The sequence below is a fragment of the Malaclemys terrapin genome, chromosome 6 (genome assembly GCF_027887155.1).
Source record: "Malaclemys terrapin pileata isolate rMalTer1 chromosome 6, rMalTer1.hap1, whole genome shotgun sequence".
Classification (NCBI taxonomy): Eukaryota; Metazoa; Chordata; order Testudines; family Emydidae; genus Malaclemys; species Malaclemys terrapin.
The window spans coordinates 41238714-41263129 of NC_071510.1; the positions used below are offsets into that span (position 1 = coordinate 41238714).

Below are 24416 nucleotides of genomic sequence, written 5' to 3' on the forward strand. Positions count from 1 at the left end.
TGAAATTGTAAAGAAGTTCATTCACAAGACTATGCTTGGCTAGGTTATAGTTTTGATGGATTTTTTTAAATAATCTAGTTTATTGATGATGTAGTTATAGATATGAAGATTGCAAATATGTTTCTAGAGTATTTTGTTGTGTTGTCTATAATCTCTAGCACATAACTGGGTAACCTAAAATCTTTATCAGAATTGCTCATTGAGAACTCATGCCAAAGACTTCCCTCAAGTGAATTTTGTAAGATTATCCAACCTTCCCCTTTCTTAGGCTTTTTCTTGCTGCCTATGAATAAAAATTAGAGGGATAAAACTTGAATTGCAATTTCAGTTGAAATTATTTTTGTGGTGGATGGGTCCAACCTAGTAATCTCACAAAATATTGTTTGGGCCCAGCACAATATCATTATGTTACGATGTTGCTTATGCAATGAGTTTGTCTTGCAGGATAAACTTTTAAAGGCCACAACCGTAGGAGGAAGGAGGCTAGAAAACAGTCACGTTCAGTTAAATAACTGCTGTACAGTTGCCCATACAGATTTAAACCTAATGTGACTGTAGCCAAACATCTGATACATATGGGGGCATATCCTCAGCTGGTGTAAACTGTCATAACTTCATTAGCTTCAATACAGCTATGACAATTTATACCAGCTGAGCATCTGCTTCAGGGACTATTTTTTTGCAAACTTACCTCCACATGTTCTTTTTGTTTTGTTTTGTTCTAAAATATTCTTCCTTTTCTGTAAAGAAGTTCTGTTTGGTTCTGATTTTATTAATAATCACTTTGACCAGGGAACTTGCAGCTGTTAGGCATTAGAACTAAAAGAGTGAGGTACACACCAGCTGCCCGGTCCCTCAGGGTTAAGAGTCTGGCACATAAACAGAAATCTTAGACAAATGCAGTTAGCGTGCATAGACACTGTAAAATGTGTCAGCAAGCTTCATGGAAGCTTTAGAAAAAGAACTGAATGAGAAGTAGTTACCTGAGTCAATAATGAAGATACGTACTTGTTTTAATTGAATGAATAGTTCAGATCAATTCATAATAAAGAAGGTGGAGTGGGGAGCAGAACAGTAAATTGTCTTTCCCTGTATTAACATAATTAAGAAGGAAAATGATAATCTGATGTAACAAAGTATAGTCTGGCCCCTGTGAAGAATAAGAGGGTCAGGACTAATCCATCCTATTCCATGACATGGCCCCTGTAAGGAATAGGTGTTAAGGGAGCAATAGACAAGCTGTTGAATGGTGGCTAGGTGGTGATCAGGGAGCTACCTCCTGGACATGATAAAACCCCAGCTGTTAGTTGACTCTGGGGGAGAGAGAAGAGCAGCTCCAGGAGAGCTGGAACCTGCGTACTGTGGGCTGGGGAAGCTGGCTTGAAACATTGTACAGCCCCAGAAGGGAGGGCTGTGGAATATCTTAATGAGGGAGGAGGGTTTGGGCCCCAGGGGCCAAAGGAAGCTGTATATTTATAAAGTCTCAGTGAATGGGACCCTAGGAAGGGAAATACTAGTTTAAACGCTTTTGGCTTTGAACAAGTAATTTGGGAAAAGCAGGAGGAGACTGAGGTTGGCATGCCTGCAGGGCTATGCTGTGCTATGAGAAGACATGCTCTCTGGATGCCGTCCTGCCACACTGTTACTGTAATATCTGGAAAATGTACAGGGAATGGATGTTTTAATAAGAGCGCAAACTACAGTCCAATACTTAACAGTAGTGGTTGTGTAAGTACTTAGAACAGTGGTTTTCAACCTGTGGTCAGCGGACCCCTGTGGGTCTGCAGACTGTCTCTAAGGTGTCTGTGAAAGGTGACTTTTATGAAAATAAAGTTTCAGATCCCAGAAAAGACATTCCATTTTTCTAATCAATCAAAAGTATGTGAATACCCCCACCTACAGGTCAAAACCCAGAAGTGTTGTCATTACCATAGAAGCCCACAGTTTAGTGCTCTTTCTCATGCTGCGTCAAACACTATGCAAAGCATGCGCAACATTTATAATTAAATTCTGTCGAGTCAGTTTTCAGTCTAAGTCTTCTATGGTAGCGGCTGTGGACCACAGGTTGAATTTCCAAAGGGTCTGCACCTCCAGCTGAAATTTCTTTAGGGGTCCACAAATGAAAAAAGATTGAAAACCACTGATTTAGAAAATAACATTTGGGTAGGACATCGACTTTAACTGTTTCTCCTTTTAGTCTCGTACTGAATGTTTCCTTATGAGTACAAATCTCAGACCCCTCCCCAAAGTCAATACCGTGGCATAACGAATTGGCATACGTCATAACAAATGTTAAACTTCCTGCATTTCTCAGCCAGTGTATAATAATCTTTTAAAATATTGATCTTAACTGTATTTAATCAAATTTTCACAAGAACCATTCCCAAAATGCTACCATAAAAATATATTGAGTGAACATAAGGTTGTATCATTAAACACTCAAAAGTCGGGAAATGCTGAAGTTTATGTACACAACTTAAACTCTGCCACTTGTGCATATTCACTTAAGTGCAGACCTGAATTATATGATCACACACTGTTTCTCAAAATTTACTACATATATTCATACAACAACTTCCATGGTCTGAAATATATTAAACTCGGTGGCACTCCTCCCATGCATAAAATTACACACAGTGTTGGCAAGACTGGGGCCTAGCTGAGTAGTCTGGGAATTCCTAGAAACAGGTCATTGAAAATCTTATCCTTGGAAAACTTCCACCAAAATGTAGCATATGTTGTTTAAGTACCATGTACTGTATACTTCTCTTATAAATCACTTTCTGTCATACTAAGAATCTACTTGAACCATCTTGTAGTTCTGTATATCTGTGGACGTTGGGGGGGAGAGGGAAGAGGGAGGACTACAATAAAATTAAACAAAACTTTGAGAAATAGTATGTCACTGTAGAATTCAAAACTATTGTAACGTATACACATGGAAGCAGAGTTAAGGTTTGTCTTTGATCGATCCAGAGTTTTTGAGTGCTTAATTATGCAACTTTATAGTTCTCTTAACGTAGGGCTTTGTTTGTGTGTATGGTTGGATTTTTTGTTTTGTGATTTTTTTTTTTCCCCCAACTCTCAAACCTCTCCTCTCTCCCCCTTCCTCCGCCACCTAAATTGCTCAGACTTTCCACTAACAGTTCCCTTTGTGCAGAGAATAAGCATGGAGAACTTCTGACCAAAAGATGAAAGTTTTGGAAAGTTATGAGTGATTGAAACTGAGGTGAGAATGGAAGCTACTGGGCAACATGCACTGCACTGGTCACCATATCTCCCATTGTAACAACCTGGAAACATTTAATTAAAAAAAGACAGTCTATTTCCTATTTCAGCTGAGACTACCCAAAAAAAAAAGAAAAGACTTCTATAGATGATAACACCAGAACCGTTTTGTCTTGCAGATATGGATTGGAAGACTTAATAAAATGCAAATATCGAGCAATTTCTTAATGTATTTGAGTGACCTAATTCATATTCCCAGAGCTAAGCACACTTAGCATCTATATGTGGGATCCTTTCTCAGTTGCAGCAGTAGCACTGTGCTCCATGTGTGTGGTAATTTTCTATTAATGGTATCCCTAAATTTACCGCCACAACTATTTTGTATTTTAATTGCCCCTTCACTTCTGTGGTCCTATTCAGTACAGTGTAGGGCTCACATCACTGTTGATTTAAAGAAGATAAATTTGAGGGATGTGGATATATTATGGAAGAAGGGATGCATTTATTGCATCTTAATGCTTCCTTGCTTATGGAGGCAGTTTCCATGGGCATGGTGCTTTTAGGTTCCTATTTTGTGCCTAGAACAGGGGTCGTCAACCTTCGGCATGCGGCCCAACAGGGTAATCCGCTGGCGGGCCGTGAGACATTTTGTTTACATTGACCATCTGCAGGCACATGCCCCGCCCCCACACACACAGCTCCCAGTGTCTGAAGTTCACCGTTCCCGGCCAGTGGGAGCTGCAGGAAGTGTCTTAAAGCTGTTTAAGGTCACAGATCGGAATCAAACAGTATTTCATAGCTTCATTTTCCAATCTGTGACATTGTAGGCGAAACTAACGTTCAATACAATTGTGTTTATCTGTGCTAGTGTCCTTGTTCTGGATGTTGCAGATGGAAACTGTGACTGGAAGGGTTGTTGCTAAATGCACAATTTTTGATAGCAATGCCATTGGATTAAATACTGGCATTTCCAAGTTCCGTGAAGGAAACTGGACCTGCTTCCTGTTGAAGGAACTATGCAGTTGTTACCAGCTCAGCCATGAAAGTGCATAAGGTGTAAACATAGAGTTTTATATTTTTAAACATACCACTTTTGAAAGCCACCATGTTGAAAGCTCTTGAGAATGACGCCCTTTCTTTGGAGAACAGGTATAGCAGGGGCAGTGCAAGCTTTGTTCACAGTGCTCTGCGAATGTTCTTCCAGTTTGACTCCGAGGAGCCATCTTCATCTATAAGAGGGTAGTTTGGGCTCCAAGCCTGTTCAGTCTGTGGCCTCTCCTCTGAGACTGCTATTAAGGTTGCCGGTTCTGATGTGGAGACTTGTCAGCCAGTAAGTGGACTTAGAACACCAACACCTTTCACAACAATAAATATTCTCAGAGAGAGAACTGAGCACTGAAGAGCCTGATCATGCTGAAAGTGAGTGTTGTGACTGTACAGAAGTAGAACATGTTGAATGGAATACTAGATTCTAGATTTTACCAGTGAACAGTGTTTAGGTTTTGTGTGTGTGTGTTTCTATAAAGGAACTTCTTTGTCAAGTGTCAGAAGGCAAAACTTTAAGTTAGAACTTGTGATGGAGCATTGGATTAAAGAAATAAAGCTTGGCCAGTTCCTTTTTCTGTGATTAGCAATACCGTTGTGTTAGGATTCGCCTCCTTCAGCCTTGCTAAGGCAGCAAAGAGAGCATGGGAGAGTAGTGGCATCTCTGCGGAGTCCATGAAGAGAATATTGTACATTAGCAAAAGGGAAATATGTACATTAACTGAAAAAATGAACTGATAACAAGCTGTGCTTGTGACCCAGGAAAACCACAAACCAAAATTTCCTGGTTGCACGTTTGCTCATTTCTTCATACTACACTTATGAAGATGGTAATAAGTCCCACTTGCGTCTTTGATGAAGTCAAGCCTCTGTTTCCTCAGAGTAGCCTATCAGCTAGAGGCTTTCAGTTTTAGTTTTAATTTGAGTGTTTCCCATGTGTCATCCTTGGGGAGAAGGAAGGTCACGGCAGCACTGACCTAGTAAGAACGGATGTGTCAGAACTGCCACTGCTTTGCATGTCCATAAATCTTTTTCTCTCTGTCACTAGGAAGAAGATGAAGTTCCTGATGATGAGACTCTGAATCAGATGATTGCACGACGTGAAGAGGAATTTGATCTCTTCATGGTAAGGGAACTCTGACAATAAGTAGTACAGCTTCTTCCGTAGTCCTTTCCTGTTAACACTTGGTTGCTAGAGCTGCTACTCTCTTGGGATTCAAACTATAGAATGGTATTGAGAGAGAGGGAGGAGCATTTACTTATTTTGCTTCTTATTTGAAAGAGAATGTAATCTCCATTGAAAAGGGAGCAGCTTCACTGGATGACTAAAAAGGGGTAAGTCCTGAAGAGTGGTAAGGTGAAGTAGTGTCCATTGCATTCTAACTCACACACTATAGGGGAAAGAGGATTCAGAGTTGCCTTGGAAGAATTCAGACAGTGCATATCAGCTGGTCACTATTTCTGGCTCTGATTTTTTGACACTATTCATTTTTAAATGGCTCTACTCTACTGGGTTTCTGCTAGAGGCAAATACAATAGTTTAACCAGTGGTATGTTAGGAGCTTATGGTGGTGCTCTTTGCTTCTGTAATTGGTTGGGGTTGCCACAGGGTGATGTCAAGGGTCCAGTTTGCCTTGTCTGCACTAAGAAAGTTTAGCAATTCTTTAAACAGGATTAGATAATACAGAGGTACAAATGCCAGCATCTGGTCTACATTAGCACTTCCATCATTGTTAGTAGCAGGGAAGCTGTGCTGCTGGGAGAATTGCTAAGAAGTCTGCCTAAGCACAGCTATTGGATTTTCCATTTTGTGAGCATCCAAGGCAGGGATTGCTGAAGGGAGCCTCCACACCTTCACACAGAAGGGCCTGTCACAATCCCAGACCCTGTGTTCATGCAGCCCCTGGAGCACACACCCAAAAGGGGGAAGTGTGGAGGTGGAATCATTGCATTCTGCCCCTCCTGTATTGGAGGAGCAAGCAGGTCACTGCATTTTCTAAGATGTTGACAGACAGAAAGACACATATCCAGAAAGCTGGGAGGGACTGTAGTAGCTTGAGAGACAATCCCTGGGATAGTACAGCTGCACACCACATCTTGCTCAGGGATGTGCCTTAAAGCACTGTACACAAGTGTGAATTGTCACTTGTACCAAACTTCAGATGGCAGAGGCAACATTTCCCCCATGTGGCAATGTCATATTGCTATTAAACTGCCAGCCCAGCCCTGCTATGCTCTACTGAACGTTGCCGGAGAAGCATTTAAGACTTGAAAGAAGTGATATATGTGAGAATGGGTCTGTTCAGGAGTTCTCTATCATTTAAACATTCCCACAATAGGAGTCAGGTGTGAAGAGTTTGGCAGGCCAGGAACCAAGAGGAGAATGTTTGATTTGCCAGCACTGCTAGTCAAGAGTATAGTGACATACCATGGTAGTAAACTAAATGGCTCCTTCCCGCTCTCCATCACAGATACACATTTTTGTATACCTGGTGCAATTTCCTGCTGCTCCTGTTGTGTTCAAGCTGAGTAGTTGACTTTACAAGATATATGGTGATTGATGTGGGTGCTGTTGTATCAGAGATAAAGACTGAAATTTAAATATCTATTTTTCACTGTGCAACACAAGCAGATTTGTTGTCTGAAACAGCTTCTTAATTCCAGCAGCCCAGAAGGAAGGAGCCAGAATGCAGGTTGAACCTCATTGTTGAATTCATGGCTAACTTCAACAAGGTTTTGAAGCTTTTTCTATTTGGATTAAGTTTGAGCATTATCACAAAACAACCAAAAAGGAGGGGATCAGGAGTCATGACAGTTTTGCCATTGTTTGTGCTTAAATCATACTATCTATATTAATGCACCTAAAAATCTCTAAAGGAAAGTAGGGTGGAAAGTAGAATTTAAATCGAGGCTATTTAAATCACCAAATGAAAAGCCTCGATTTAAATCATCAATTTTAATCAACTTTTCCACTTCACTTACTTTCTAAAGAAAGGTACATTCTCATTGGTTAATATAACCATGAAAATGTGTTAATTTACAGCTAATCATAGCCTCCATCAGTTACCTCGGTACCACTGCCAACTTCAGGGTTGACACAACTTCCAACTCCAGAAACGACGGAGGCATACTCGGTGCCGCTGGTACTGTGTCCACCATCAGCAGCAGCTCCTTGGTCATTCTGGGCTATGAGTCAGACCAGTTGCTCTCACACTTAGGGTTGGCTCCACTTTTATCCCCTGAAGGCCAGGACTCTTTGGTGTTCAGAATGGAACCTTCTCGCTCTCCATCATCTGACCTGCATCAGGGGCCGTTCATGGAGAACTATGGGTACTAGGATTGGTGCTTGTCTCACGCTCAGGCTGAGGGGCCCTTGCCTAGCACCTACTGGCCACCTATGCCCTATCCATGCCAGTAGCCTCCATGGAATGTGTGGGATGCTCCTCAGTTGCAGAAGTTCCACTCCTCATCTCGCTTGAAGGTGAGATCACCGACCAGGTCTGTGGCAGTGACCGTCAATTTGGCACTGGCCCAGGCCAGTGAGCCTTTACCTCGTGGAGCCACCAGAGTCATTCCATACAAGTCCATCAGTCCTGGAGCATGATCCGGCTCTGGCGGAGTTAACCACTTCATCTTTGTTCCCAGACGATTCAGTAGTGCCTGCCTCTTCCTCCCCTTTGGTACTGGAGGATTTCAAGGCGTACCAGGACCTTTTGCAATGTGTGGCTGCTTCCCTGGGTATTCAAGCAGAGTTCCTGCAAGAGAACACTCACAAGTTAATGGATATCCTGAAGCTGTCTGTCCCGGGAGAGCTGCCCTCCCTATTAATGATGCATTCCTTGAGCCCGCAAAAGTCCTCTGGAGCATGCCAGCTTTGTTACCACTTGCAAAACATTACATGGAAAACTGCTACTTCATTCCGGTGCAGGGATTTGAGGGTTTTTACTCCCATTCGGCCCTAAATTCCCTGGTTGTAACTGCAGTGAACAATTAACCTGGCAGGGCAGTGTTAAGTCTATTCCCAAGGATAAGGACTCTAAACAAATGGACCTGATGGGCAGGAAGATTTATACTTCCTTTTCCTTGCAAAGGCAGATAGCTAACCAGCAGGCATTGCTGTCCAAGTATGACTTTGTGAACTGGCCAGCTATCTTTAAATTTGTAGACCAGCTGCCCAAAACACCGAGAGAGGAATTTGGGGCATTTGTTGCCAAAGGCTGCATGGTGGCTAAGACTTCACTGCAGTCCATGCTGGATGTCGCAGATACTTTGGCCAGAGTAATGGCCTTGGCAGTGACCATGAGAAGGGCTTCCTGGCTGTAAAATTCAGGCATTGCTCCCAATGTGCAGCAGGCCATTGAGGATTTGCCTTTCAGTGGCCAAGCACTGTTGTGGGAAAGACGGACAAGAGACTGCATTCCGTAAGGACTCAGACACTACCCTACAGTCCTGTACATGCTAGTGGTGCAGAGGTGCCACTATGGTGGTCAACAGCGGCAGCAGCAGTATCATCCACAGCACATATTTGAGCAGCCTTTCCCTCCCTGAGATAATGCGACTACCCCAGAATAGAGCGTAGATTCTCTAGGACAGGGGTTCTCAAACTGTGGGTTGGGACCCCAAAGTGGGTCGCAACCCTGCTTTTCTGGGGTAGTCGCATTATCTCGGGGCGGGAGAGGTTGCTCAGATATGTGCTGCAGACAATATTGCTGCTGCTGCCGCCACTGTTGACCACTGTAGTGGCACCTCTGCACCACCAGAATGTACAATAGCCAGGGCTATTGTTAGACTTGCCGGGGCCCAGGGCTGAACCCCAAGCCCTACCACCTGGGGCCGAAGCCAAGCCAAGGGCTTCAGCCCTGGGCTGCAGGGCTCAAGTTACAGGCCCCCTGCTGGGGCTGAAGCCCTGGGCTTCAGGTTTGTCCTCCCAACCCCAGCTAGGAGTGGTGAAGCTTGAGCTTTGACTTTGGCACCCCCACCTAGGGTGGTGGTGCTCAGGCCGGCTCAGGCTTTGGTCCCACCTCCTGGGGTCGCATAGTAATTTTTGTTGTCAGAAGGGGGTTGTGGTGCAATGAAGTTTGAGAACCACTGTTCTAGGACAAGACAGTCAGGTCCTGGGTTTGGACAGTCCACACACCCTCCCAGCACCCATTTTGACTTGTTGGTCCAGAGCAGTATTCCAGTCACTGCTACTTTCTCCCCGTCTACTCTATTTGGGCACAGACTGGCCTGCTTTCACAATGCTTGGGGCTCATTCACCACCGACAGCTGGGTCCTAAGCAGCATCAGATCAGGCTGTGCTATCCAGTTCCTCTCCCCTCAGTCTTCCTCCCCATTCCTTTTCAGGGACCCCTCTCATAAGATACTGCTCCAGGCGCAAGTTTCTCTCTACTGGCTTAGGGAGCGCTGGAGGAGGTTCCACCAGAACACCAGGTTTACTTCTTCTATTCCCAATAATTTCAGGTGTCCAAATTCAAAGGAAGAGTAAGACCCATCTCGACCTTTGCGGCCTTAACAAATATCAGATACATGAGGTTCTGAGTGGTGATTCTATTGACTGTTCTCCCTGTGTTGTCCATGAATGACTGGTTTGCTGCTCTGGACCTCCAGGACGCCTACTTTCATGTGGCAATTTTGCCGGACCACAGAAAATTCTTTTGATTCATTATAGCGGAGTGCCATTTTCAGTATACGGTGCTTCCATTGGTCCTCTCTTCTGCCCCTTGGGTTTTTACCAAATGCATGGTCATTGTGATGATCCGGCTCTGGCGGAGTTAACCACTTCATCTTTTGTTCCCAGACGATTCAGTAGTGCCTGCCTCTTCCTCCCCTTTGGTACTGGAGGATTATTTAATAGACTCTGTAAGTTCAAGAGCATTTCGACTAACCGACTGTTTTCAGGCGATTCTCCACCTTAGCCTCAGTGTGCAGTCTCAGCCTTCTACAGCAGTTGGGATATGCCTATGGCTCTTGGTCCATATGTCCTCTTGCACACAGTATGGTCCAGTTTGCAAGGCTGCATCTTTGCCCACTCCAAATGTGGCTCACGATAGTTTACTGTACGACTGTTCACGCCTTGGACAGATTGGTCTATCTTCCTCAACTGGTCCTGGACTCCCTGCAGTGGTGGATATGTCCAGAGCACCTTTTGCCAGGGTGTTTCCTTCATCCGGCACTTACCTAACAGATCTGTTGTCACTGATGCTTCTGGGGAGCAAACCGGGGGTTGCTGATAGTTCGAGGTGTGTGGTCGGAGCAAGAGTCTTCACTGCATATCAACATGCTGGAGCATCGGGCCATCTACAATGCATACCACACTTTTCTGGACCATATTAGTGGTTCATACACTTACTGACAATACCTCTATGATGTATTATGTGAACAAGCCCTGGGGAGCATGCCCCAGGATGCTCTGCCATGACACAATTAGTTTGTGTCAGTCCTGCATTGAGGAGAGTATCACTCCTATAGCTGACCACTTGCCTATAGTCCAGAATCATCTCGCGGACCATCTCGGCAGAAATTTTTCCCAGAGTCACGTGTGGTCTCTGAAGACAATCGCCCTCCAGGTCATCTTCACAGCTTGGGGCATGCCAACGGTCAATCTGTTTGCTACAAGAGACAACAGGAAAGGTCACCTGTTCTGTTCTCGACGTGGCCTCAGTCTGATGCTTTCCATTTCAGTTGGCATTCAGCTCTTGTGTATGCTTTTCCCCCGATGCTGATCATCCCACGGGTCATCCTCAAGCTGAAAGCAGATTGGGCTAAGTTCAGTCTCATTGCCCCAGCATGGCCAAGGCCTGTGCTGGTTCTCTGACCTTCTCACACTGTCAGTTCAGCTTCCTATACCCCTTCTTCTCCATCCTGACCATCTCACAGAGAATCACAGTGAAGCTGCTTCATGGCTAAATGAGGAGGAAGAGGGTGTTCAGTGGCTGTTCAACAGATCCTACTCAACAGTAGAAAGGCCTTTACCAGAATGGCCTATTCAGCGAAATGGAAGCGGTTTTCGGTGTGGTCATTGGCCAGTGGAATTCAACCGACGCTGGCCTCAATCTAGGACATACTGGAGTATCTGGTGCACCTTCGGTCGTCAGGACTTGTACTTTTAGCTCATTGACAGTGATTTTGACGTTTCATCCCCCATTCATGGAAGATCAGTCTTCTCCGGGGCCATGCTAGCAAGATTCTTAGAAGGGCTTCTTTTTCTCCATCCTCCCTTCTGACAGCTGGTTCCTCTGTGGGACCATAACTCAGTCCTAGCGGCTTTGATGGGATCTCCGTGTGAGCCCCTGGTATCTTGTCCCTTTCCCTTTTGTGTCAGAAAACTGTGTTCCTGGTAGCAATAATATTCACAAAAGGACTGTACGAGTCGCAAATTCTGATGGCAAGAGCCTCCCTATGCACAATTCTCTGTTTCTTGCTTCGCCTAAACTGCTTGTGTCATATGCAGATTGCACAAAGGGTCAAGCAATCTATTCAAAGATAACATCCTGTATGACGACTGCATATGAAATAGCTTCAGCTACACCTGCTCAGTGGGTGTGTCACAATGGGGTATATCCTGTCAGGGTGATGGTCCTTGGATTAGGGGCAGTATGGCCTAACGGGTGGCGGGGCCTAGCGGCCAGAGCCTGTAGGACTGCCCTTCCACGCAAGGTGGTGGGGCCTAGAAGCCAGGAAGAGGGTGGGTTGGCAGCTGGGATAGGGAGACCAAGCCCCTCCCAGCTCCACTGAGTCCCGGCCCAGGGCCCTGTCAGCGGTGAGAGTTTTCTCCATTGGGTCAGTGGGGAATCTGTCTGAAACATGCTGACCCTGTTCTCGGTTCCACAACTGGACCACTGTCTGGTCCCCAGGAGCTACTTCCTACCTGCTCCGTAATCTGTAGGTCTCTGTTCCTCCAGGGCAGTTGGCAGGTTAAGATCCTGAGGACTCCTTGTCACCAGGTTACCTACAGAATCCATGAGATTTGCCTGGGTCTTGAGACATCTGACCTCTGCAGTCTGGGGCTTCAGCAGCTCCCAAGTAGGAGCTTGCAACAGGCAGGCTCTCTCCTCAGCAGTCAGCCCAGGCCGAGCTGGGCTGCTCCGTTTTATACTGTGATTCCAATTGGAGCATGCCCAGCAAGGGTGAGGGGGCATAGCTTCCTCAGCCCACGGTAAGGGATTAACCCCTTCCTGTCCAGTGCAGGGCCAGTATAACCCCTCATAGGGTGCTAGCTCATTCCACGAGAGTGCAAGCAACATTGATAGCATTCCTCAGTGACTTTTCAATATTGGACACTTGCAGAGCTGCTGTGTAGTCATCCATCCATACATTTATGAACCGTTATGCCATTACTGCATCTTCCAGAGTTACCTAAGTGGACTCACAAGTGTCCACTGAGGAATGCTATTGACGTTGCTTGCATATAAAATTTAGTTTTATTAAACCAAACAAGCCCTTAATACAGTATATGACCTACTGTGCCATAAAAGCTTGACCTCAAAAGTTGAATGTTTTCCCCCATATTCTTTATGTAGAAAAGCAGCCTTCTATTCAAAGTTTTTGATAGAGGCTCATGGATTCAGCATTTTTTTTATTTAAATGTTTTAAGAGGTTATAATAAGTTTAGATCAACAAATTATGCATTAAATTCAGATTTCAGTTAAAGTTCATTTTTAAAAAGAAAAACTTATAATTAAAATTTATTATAATTTAAATAACAAAACCAAAAATGTGATTTCAGTAATAAAAATCAGATTCTCTTTTTCAAAAATGCATCAATTTTTATCTGCTGTGAAGGAAAGTAAGGAGCTGACACTAAGTGTTAGAAGTCTGGAAGTGAAGTTAACACATCCTTCAAAACCCAAGAAGTTAAGGCAAGCGTTAGTGGATAGGAAATGCTTAATTGTTAATAAAGTAGCCTATTATAGGCAGACACATTGAAATGCAGTTCTAGTCTGAAAAGTTATGCTCATATTACCATTGGGGATGAGGGTTCCATGTTTGCTTTCTCAGTAATTTTAATATTAGGTATACTCTGTTAACAAAGAAAAAGTTGTTTGTTTTCTGTCTGACAGCCCTGTATACTCAGCCTTGAGATCTCAGTCAAGTTGGGAAGAAGAAGGTTTTCTTCTCATGCATCATCACCAGTAATAAAGATTCTGCTTTCACTGATGCCTGTACAATCCTGTTCCCTTCAATGGGGTTGCACAATGGAATTTAACAAACTGCTATATTGATACATAAGAAGGAATAGAATTTAACTGCCAGTCTTAGCTGAGCTACGAGGAGTAAAAGGTAGTAATGTATTTTAGTCATGAAAGTGAGCAGACTGAATAGAGATGGGAGCTGACCGATTTAGCAAGAAGGCACCATTTGTACACTCCATTTTCAGATTATAATTGTTCCTTGGCCTAATCCTCATATGCAGCTGAAGAGCATACAAAACCATCCAGGAAAGGATGTGCAAAAGTGGCTTTTGCTTTCCTGATTAGGGCTAATTGTGTGCCAGGCCAGCCTTCCGGCATAACTCAGAGAAACCTGAAGGGGCTGATATGGCAGCTAGTGATCAGTGAGATGTAAAGAAGCTGCAGCCACATTACTTTCCTGGCCATACCTCTTACGCTGGCAGTGGTGCACAGGGTCATAGAAGCTACTTAGCACACCAAATGAGCTCCCTGCATTGCTGTGATTCTCTCATAATCAGTTACACAACAATACATCTGTGCCCAGCCACATTGCATCCCACTATCAGGCCTTTATGTTGAAAATATTCTTTGTACTGGTATTAAGTAAGAATACAGCCAAGTTTACAGCCAAGTCATTAGCACCAGAAAACAAGATATTTGTGTCTGAGATATTCTTACCTTACCTTACCTTATTCATAAATACTTCTTCGTAGTATACTATCACTATAGCAAGTCTTATAAACATTTCTGTATGCTGCAATAATCAGTGGAATGTCTCTCCTCCTTTTTATCCCATAATTCTATCCTTTTAGAATCTTTTCAACTCCTTATTCCACACACTGGTAGCACTGCCTGCCCAAAGGCTCAGGACATGAATTCCAAACAGACCAACCTGTTGGGTCTTTGAGATTTACTATAAGCCTCCGCACTCCACCTGGATCTCCCGAGTCAGTAGCAGGAAGCACTTCCCATTTCTAGGCCAAGAAGTATTGCATTTAATCCTCCTTCAGTGTTCAGCGTAAAGATTTATAGGCAGATTTCAAGGCAAATGCTTGCTTTGTGTTTGAAAGGTAGTAATAAATTGAAATTCTTTCTTGCTTTTGGGTGCTTACTTATAATTCTGTCACACACAGGTATTTAAAGGACTTGTATGTACAAATAAAAAGAAATCCCAGCATTTTGTCAGGTTTTTTTCAGACATGGCATTAGATATTAAAGAAATTGCCTAGGGCAGCGATTCTTAAACTGGAGTTTATGGCCAGCAAGGCGTCAGCCGGAATTTTTTTTATTTAAAAATAATAATAATAATAATAATGCCAAAGTCTTGTTGCTTTTGTGTGTGTACCATTTCAATAAATAAATGTATACACGCATGCAGTACTCATTGGAGTTCTGTCCAGCCTTCAAGACAGGTGTCTGTGAAACTAAATGACTGGATCTCTGCATTCTCTACATTTCAGTTTCAGGTTACTATCAATAAGCTCTTGTCTAGTGTCACCTTCAGTTATTTCCAGCTATTTAATATTCAAAATAACTCTTTCATTCCCTCCCCTCATGCCCCTCCCTTCTACCCACCCACTATAACTACTCCTAAATCTGATCAAAACCTACCTTGAATTTAGGGAGGAGAAACAACACAGAGGGAATAGAAGTTTTCTACTTAAATTGGAGTAACTCGGGCCCCAGCAAGTGCTTTCAAGCACATCTGGCCCCTAACTCAACAATGATAGAATTATGTGTTTTCCTTCCCTTTTCCCAGGCACCCAGTGGCGTGATATCACTGGATGCGTAGTGATAGTTAACAATTGTGAATATTGTGGACAATCTCTAACCCTTATCTATTATTGACTTTTCTTGTCACTTGCTGCAAGTGATAGCAACCTTATTTTCTTGTTGCACCACTAGCAAGAATAGAAAAAATCAGCAGTGAGAATTAGCTGTGTCATTGAAATGTTTATTAGTGTGTTGCAACAAATCTTTAACTTTTCCTGCCTTACTTGATAAACAAAATAAGGGAAAATATAAACTTGTTTCTAGTTAAAGTATAATATAAATAAAGCCGTGTCTAGTGCTATTTTTTAACTTAAGTAAGGACTCCTAATCTATAATCATCCTTTGAAATAGGATCCTAGGACCCAAAAAGTTTGAGTTGATACTTTATTTGTGCTATTTTAATTAATTTTCCTTCTCAAAACCAAAATGGCAGTATATTATTTATCCTTATGCTAAAAATAGGTAGTTGTAAGCTCCAGATGAGAGCCATCCCCCTTGTTGCTCCTTTTTAGGACCAACACAGTCATAATATAGAAGGAATAGGCTGCCTGTTTCATAGGTCAGTAATATAGGGTGTTTTTGAAACTGACGGTTTTAGGCCCTGATCATTCAAATAAGTATATGCTCAACTTTTACTTACCTGGATGTGTTTGCAGCATAGGGGCCTTAGTCACTAGGTTAGTTTCAGGCATAATCGAGGTTGCTGTGGGTGCATGTGTATAACCTCTGTATAGTACCAGAGTTACAATGACACAAGATAAAACAATTAATGGTTCTATCTGTCACTGACATATAGGAAGATTTGATTGTAGGTGTCCCAGTAATACAAGGGCTTTTATGAATAGCTTTGGGGGAACAGAATCCCCACTTGCAATCTTTTGTAGTCAGGCTCAAGGAGAGTGTCTTAACTTTTTTCCTCTCACATTTTCCCTCAGAAAAGAAGCATAATTAATATGCATTTTAACTTAGCCTTTCAAGCCATGTCTTGCAAATAGCAAATCAAGCACTTCTACAAGGGTAAAAAGTTAATTATTTAAAGGATGCTGAGCTATGCAACTTATGGGAATAGTGTACTTTACTAATCCTTGCTACTAAGTAATCAAAACAGGCCTGTTGAGGCCTTTTCTCTGATTATAGCTGTACAGTCTTTGCAGATCTGTCAACAGTTGAAACCTGTGCTAGGTTGCCAGTTAGTTAATACAGAAATTGCCATATTTAAAAAGGGGAATACAAAAGTCTGTGTAATGTAGAGTTCTATTTAAAATGCATGCAATGTAAGGAGGTTCAAGATGGCAACTTGATCACTTGTGCTTTGGTTATCCCAGAGGGGTGAAAGGATGATGCTCTTCAATTTGCACTAGATATAGTACTGTGCGTAGCCACAACAGAGGTAAGAATAGATTGTTTGTGAGTAAAAAGACTTGTAACAAGTCAGTGACCACAGCTGTAGCAGCTTTCAGTGTTACAGTACCTTGGCGTTTTTAACTTTTTCTTATAGTTTTTTCAAAATATGAAGTCCAAAAATTTTGCAACCACCTAATGGTCAATTACTTAGTTAATGGGAATTGGGAATCCAAATCCTGTATGCAGCTTTGAATAATCTCAGCAGTGTACTCCATTTTATGGAATAAGCACTTGCCAAGTATGAAAATAAATCAGGCATTTCTTTGAGTCATAAAAATATTAGTGCTGTAACACAGTCTGATACTTCTAGTATTCTTAACTTTTTAAGTAGCATAATCTGGTGTTTTTGGGGGGAGGTTAAAATTTATACGTGGTGTTCCAGTAAACAGCTATCAACATTCCAAGTGGATAGCATTCTAGCTCTGATAACAAAGAAACAAGGTGTCCTTTGAATAGGAACTTTTTTTATTCTAATTCCCTCTGCAGCTTTGGACATAGTTTTTTCCCTTCAGTAAAATGGGAATAACACCTCAAAGGGTTGTTATCAAACAATTTTAATGTTTGTAAATCATTTATATCAGCAATAATACACTATGAAATATGTGCAAAAGCAGAGACAGCATTTTAAACAGTAACTATCCCACTGCTGTTATGGCCTGATTTTCAGGGGCGCTAAGTATCTGCTCCTCCCATTTACTTCAGTGGGAACTGTAGGTTCTCAGTACCTCAGAAACAGAAGCCACTGTGTAATAACAAACCTGCATTGAAGATTCATAGCCAATTATCATGTATGGATATTCCTCGTTATAAATACTCCATAGAAGTATGGAGAATTGGGGAGGAAATGTAGTCAGACTGATTTAAAGAGAACATTATATAAAACTTAATACAGTATTAAATACCCAGTTTTCCCCCACTGGTCTTAACCACTGTATGACTGCCCTTGCAGCGTATGGACATGGATCGTCGCAGAGAGGATGCCCGAAACCCCAAGCGCAAGCCACGCTTGATGGAGGAGGATGATCTGCCATCCTGGATTATTAAAGATGATGCTGAAGTGGAAAGGCTCACCTGTGAAGAAGAGGAAGAAAAAATATTTGGGAGGGGGTCCCGTCAGCGCAGAGATGTGGACTACAGCGATGCTCTCACAGAGAAACAGTGGCTCAGGGTATGTGCCACATTTTTCCTTTCTGACAGCTGGTATTTGTTGTTTGGGGTTTTTTTGGGGTAGAGGGGGGTTGTCAGTGATGATTACAAAGTTGGAGTTAGAGGAATGTGTGCAATTAAAAATATAAGTTAAGTTGCTGGAACCAGACACAGTTGCTAGACCTGGAATCAGTATTGCTCTCTGTGTTGCAAATATTCTATTGCCATAGATCTAGTTGTTTTTCACTCACATACTATTGTAATTTTTCAGTGATGCAGATGCTTTTTCATGTTGTCTATCAAACCACTGATTACTGTGGGATAAAACAAGACACAAAAACACAATGAGCTTAATTAGAAATCCAGAAAACTTTGGAAAAGTCTTATCTCTGACACTTCTTTCATTTCCACATGTCTGTTCATTTCCTGGTTCCAGTTAGATCAGAAAACTTCCAAAAGAGACTGTTTATTGCAGGATTTCCAGGCGAGAGAGCCTTGGCTCAAGAATCCAAATTTAGCTGATTATTCACACCACACCTCTGATTGTTTTGAGATTTCCCTATCATCCTGTGCACACACCTAATAATCTTCAGTGCATATAGCCTTTCAGTAGATTATTATTTGTCTGAGGGTGATAGGGAGTTGACGTTTAATCTTCAGAAAGTGTTTCCAAAACCACATAAGAGACTTTTAGCATTCTTTTCTCAACTAGAATTCCCAGAAAGGATTGATAAAATGTATATTTTAGTCAGCAATCTGCATATACATACCTACTGTACTTGAGTAAGTAGGCAGTGATCTATTAAAGTTGCACACCTGTGTGACTAACAAGAGCAGCAGTGGACACTGCCAGCGTGAGCATATATTCCAGGGGTAGGCAACCTATGGCACACGTGCTGAAGGCAGCATGCGAGCTGATTTTCAGTGGCACTCTCACTACCCTGGTCCTGGCCACCAGTCTGGGGCCTCTGCATTTTAATTTAATTTTAAATGAAGCTTCTTAAACATTTTAAAAACCTATTTACTTTACATACAACAATAGTTTAGTTATATATTATAAACTTATAGAAAGAGACCTTCTAAAAACGTTAAAATTTATTACTGGCACGTGAAACCTTAAATTAGAGTGAATAAATGAAGACTCGGCACACCACTTCTGAAAGGTTGCCGACCCCTGATATATTCAAAAGATAACCAGTTAGTGTGGATATTGGGAAATTGAATCATCTGACATTTGATACTTTTTATTTCTCAAGTGTTTCATTACTAAAAGTTTTGATTTGACTAGTTACTATTTATCCTGGGGGGGATGGCAGGGAGAGAGATGTGTTGTGTTCTCCACTCAATTTTGCCTCTTATTTGAGCAATAAAGTTTTCCTACATCCATGAATTGGAGTACCTAAGGGATTATAGATGATGAGATGACAGTTTTTAAATATATACAACTACCAGAGTTTATAATTAGCTTTACCCTCAAGGCTTTGCCATTGTAACATGATCGCATGCACATTGGACAGAAATTTTAGATCAACCGTTTCTTGCTAATGAGAACTTGTAGACAATAAGTTGCTTTAAAGTAACACTAAGGCTTTCCAAAAATATACACGATCCAGTAAATTCTAAATTAAGAAAGACATTTTGTCTTTAGCATTCTTCCCTCCCATGAATCTGTTACAATAAATACTTCAGTCTGCTTGCAGTATGAGGGCAGAACTAGATCTGTCAATCACTGGCAGCTGAAGAATGCCCCATAGTTCCTTTCCCTCCAGTTTATCTGCCTCACAATGGGTGTAGCTCCCCAAGGTCACGCTTGCTTTAAATCAGGCTGTGTAAGGGCTTATTTTTATGTGGGAACTTTGTATATATTACTTTTACATTCAGTCAGAATAAGATATTTTTAAGGTATAATTTCGTAGCCAGCGGCCAGCAGCCATTTTGTAGCCAGGGCTCTTAATTTGATTTTATAGTGGTTTTGATTAGGTAATACAGATTTGCTCAGTGGGGTGTCTGCCTTATGTTCATTATTCATTCCAATTTAGCCTTTCATGTAATGGCTCTTATATTTATCTAATCCTAATATTTTGCCCAAGCTTTGTTGGTGGTTGTGATATAGGAGATAAAAGATAGATATCTGTAAAATTGGGTAAAAGCTGTTGTCTGCAGAACCCTCTCACACCCTATACAGGAATCTTTTCTGATTTCTATTCTTCCCTTGTTCCTCTCCCCTTTCTGGTTACAGTGCATAACTTTCTTTTGTATAACAAAGTTCAGTGACTTGCTGAATATCTACTTAATAGTCAAATAAGTGATTATTTGCCCAGGGCACTGCACGAAAAATGCATTCCAAACTAAATGGAGAGCTGTGAAGTACTTTATTGCATATCGGACTGAATTTATTAACCTTTTTACAAAAAAATTATCTTGCTTCAAACATGTGTCCCTCTGACCCAATGTTCTGAATCCATGGATACCCATTACTCCAGAATAGAAGTCACTAAATCACCAGCACCAAACCTGCCTTGCAATATAGGAAACTGAGCCTTTTGCCTGTGGGACTGCAATCTGTCAGAGCAGCAGAAATTGGGTGTAAGTTACTTCTCACTGGCAGAAGGGACTATTGAACAATATGTTGCCCTCCCTCTGGTGGAGAGTACTGCAGCTCTTCTCCCGTTATGGTTCGACTGATAGCAGATTGAGGAAGGAAATTAAGCTAGCCCATGGCTTGCAAGTTTGCATGGAGCCTGAGTAGTTGTTTATATTACTTGTACTGAAGTCTAGCTGCAGTTGAAAGAAATTCCATTCAGAGTGACAATTCCAGAAAATAAAAGGAAATGAGGTGTCCTGACTGCTACTTCTAAGTTACAATGAAATCAAAACTAATGATACACTTTAGATGAAGGGAGCTTTCCTTCTTTAAGAGTCCATTAGAAAATAGTGAGTTTGAAGGATGAATGAGAACCAGAGAAGTTTATCTGCCCAATATTTGTTTTGAAGCAAATAAACTGTCCTTACTCTGCTGGATACCTTCTGCAGTAAGTATTTTGAGGCAGTACCAAAAGTACAATGATGGGACTTAACAAACAATACTGAAATACTGCTTTGTATTTAGGATGTGCTCTCAGGAAACAGATCTAGAGTCCCAGAAACTGGTTTTATGGAGGGAAGTCTTGAAAAGAGAAGTTCTGAGTGATCATTCAGAAGAAACAAAAAGCAGTAAAACATTTTATGGTTTGTTAATGGGATTCTTTTTCCATTTTCTTTTCGGTCTGTTTCTCCAAAGATTTTTAAAGAATATCTGAACAAATATTACTATAGTTTCTTCTGGTGCCTTGAATACATTCTCCTCTAGGAAACATTAGGCTAATAATGTGGCAACAATGTGTAATGGGGCACACAAGCCTCCATGCAAGGCAGGAAGGGGATAATGGGCTACTGAAGTCCCAATTAACCAAAATTAAGCCACCTGGAGCAGGAAGCAGGCTTCCAGGGAAGGGCTTAAAAATAAGAGGCCACCCTCCAGTTGGAGGGGAGCAGGCAGAAGAGTAGATGTGGAGGGTTTACTGAGAGAAGGCTGGCTGGCTGGGGCTGGGAACTGAAAAACTAGTGCCTAGCAGATCTTCCAGAGCAAGGGGAGTGTTTAAATTTGTGTTGTTGCATACTTGTTTCTCACTTTGAGTGCCCCAGAAATGGTAGAACTGTAAGAGGCCTAGCTGGAGGGCTAAATCTGTCCAAAGCCAGAGGGCACTGGAAATTGGGCAGAGCAACTGGGAAACTGATGCTGAGTGGCTGCTACACTGCACAACGCCACAGGGAGGTGCTCGGGTAAGGAATGCGCAATGACAAACATCCTCTGGTATTTTTAACAACAGCATTGTGAGCAGCATTGTTGAGGACCTTAGCCAAAGTGAGCTGCATACCTATTTAGAACAAGGTTTTTAAGATAGCTTGTTTTGCTAGGTTGAGTTTCTAAAAGCCAGCCAACATGAACTGAAACTACAAGTTCTATGTTTTAATGACAAGATTTTCACTGTCAGTTCTTCTCAGGCAAAATTTTGAAACCCTCAGTTATCTGAGCCTGCAATTTAGGTAACTGGGATGGTATTGCTTACACTGAAATTCAAAACAGTTACTGAAACAGCGGTGCTCAAATTATTGTTAAACCTTTCCCAGACTTCCATAAAGAGAAAATCCTCAATAAACCCTTACAAAACACAAAGATGGAATAGTATTTTGTGATCTGAGTCAGAAAAAACAAACACTTGAAAGCTAGATTTTCAGAATATGTGTGCAAAACTCTTCTTAAAAAAATCTTTTAATTAGTGCATTTTCGTGCTTGTGAAAAGTACTGGGTTTATGGCATTGGAAATTAAGATGTGTCTGCAGAATAACAACAGCACAAGCAATGGCAATGCAAACTGCCTCACTCTGTCTGCTAATGGACCTTGATCAATATTGGAGGGTTACCTCTTTCTCTGTATCATTGGATCTTTTGCTTCTCTGAGATTGCAAACAGTATTGATAATTATCAGGGGGTAGCCGTGTTAGTCTGTATCTACAAAAACAACAAAGAGTCTGGTGGCACCTTAAAGACTAACAGATTTATTTGGGCATAAGCTTTCGTGAGTAAAAACCTCACTTCTTCTCTATGCATCCGAAGAAGTGAGGTTTTTACTCACGAAAGCTTATGCCCAAATAAATCTGTTGGCCTTTAAGGTGCCACCAGACTCTTTGTTAGTATTGATAATTATGATGGTGGGTTTTATAATGTAGAAGGACCACAACTGTCACCACCGATTCTTAGGGTTCTGAACAGTGATTGAGTAGTATTGGGTTTCCTGGGCTGGATTTGAATGTATAAAAGAGGTTCAATATAACCTTCCAAGCAGATTGTCATGTGTTTTGGCCACAAATACTCATTCAGGCCTTGTTTTCATTGTCAAAAGAGAGATGTGGTTTTTTTGTTTTGTTTTTTTCCCCTTGAGGTAACTGCCACGCATGAGCTACCCCAAGATAAACAGCCCTAGAACCCTCCAGGCTTGGCCTTACTGAGTTCATCTCATGGTAAAACTAAAGTGCCTCATCTTCTCTGTTTTTATCTCAGAGTAACTAATATGCATGAGCTACTTGGAGGTAAAAAACTTCACTCTTTCAGCAGTGAAGACAAAGCCTCAGTCTGTAGCAAAAAGAGAAACATTCAATATTTTACTTCACCATTAGCACCAACTTAATGGCTTTCTTTTTTTAATGTGATGTGTCTTGAAAGCAGACCAAAATAGGCAGTAGGCACTCTTTATACCTTTGTTTTCCAAGCAGAACACATGGGCTCCTGATCCAGCAAACTTGGGTGGGACTCGGTGCACAAGCACAACCCTATGGACTTCAGTGAAACCTGAAAAATAAAAACAGTGGGAGTACACATTTGTAAAATTATGCACATTCTTGAGACTTTGCAGGATCAGGGCCTTACTGGGTGATTTAAATATAAACAAGATTTGTTTGTCCTAGTATGTAACAATAAAAAACACGCAATTGGCAAACATGCATAAACACTGTTAAAAACCGGACTCATCAAGATGGATACAATTGCCAAAACCATCTGGTGGCAAGTAAAAACTGGGAGAGCTCTTAAAAATGTAACCTCTAACTCACCTTGAAGTACTAAAAATGAATAGAATGCTCGGTCTGTTGTACCCTAGAAATATGATTTTGTTGATAAAGAATTAAAATTCTCCTCCAGGTGTTCCAAAGATCAACAAGATTAGTTTTAGAATTTTATGTTGTAATTAAAATTGAGAGAATTCTAACATCTTAGAAATGGTGGAGAAATGGAAGACTAGTGTTTTGGACATTAATTTGAGTTACCTCTGGATTAAACTTAATGAGACATCTCAAGATGGAGCTCAAAGCGTTGGTGCTCCTTTTTGGCTGCTTATTGCAAGAACGTTGTTGCTCCTACTGGACTTTGTCATTGCACTGTGCTTTCTGTTCCTCTGAGAAGAAACCCCATTTAAACTCTTCTTAGGCCATTGAGCTTGTGGCATCTTGGATTTCTCTGTCTGTTCTTCACCCAGCACCTGACTGGATTAACTGTAAAGTGGTAGGATCTTTTGGATACTTCTATACTTTGTCTCTCTCAATGTTCCTTATTGATAAACACAACAGTAGAAAGGGTCTGGCAATGTGGAACTCACTATCTGACTGATTAAAAAATAGCTAGGGTTGTCAATTAACCACAGTTAACTCACGCGATTAATTCAAAAAAATTAAACATGATTAAAAAAATTAATTGTGATTAATTGCAGTTTTAATCACACTGTTAAACAATAGGATACTAATTGAAATTTATTAAATATTTTGGATGTTTTTCTACATTTTCATATATATATTGTATTCTGTGTTGTAATTGAAATCAAAGTGTATATCATTTTTATTACAAATATGTGCACTGTAAAAATGATAAACAAAAGAACCGTTTTTCAATTCACCTCATACCAGTACAGTCTCTTTGTCATGAAAGTGCAATTTACAAATGTAGATTTTTGTTTGTTTGTTACATAACTGCACTCAAAAACAAAGCAATGTAAATCTTCAGAGCCTACAAGTCCACTCAGTCCTACCTCTTGTTCAGCCAATCGCTAAGACAAACAA

General features: G+C 41.5%; 1 protein-coding gene across 3 annotated transcripts in view; it reads left to right on the top strand.

Annotated features, from left to right (window-relative positions):
- The window catches only part of SMARCA2 (SWI/SNF related, matrix associated, actin dependent regulator of chromatin, subfamily a, member 2), a 178777-nt gene that overhangs the window by 103653 nt on the left and 50708 nt on the right, over positions 1-24416 (top strand). For all 3 annotated transcript variants that reach the window (XM_054031641.1, XM_054031640.1, XM_054031642.1), the window contains exons 27-28: positions 5321-5398; positions 17572-17790. In XM_054031641.1, coding sequence (XP_053887616.1) covers positions 5321-5398; positions 17572-17790 — 297 coding nt within the window. The remainder of the gene's footprint in view (positions 1-5320; positions 5399-17571; positions 17791-24416) is intronic.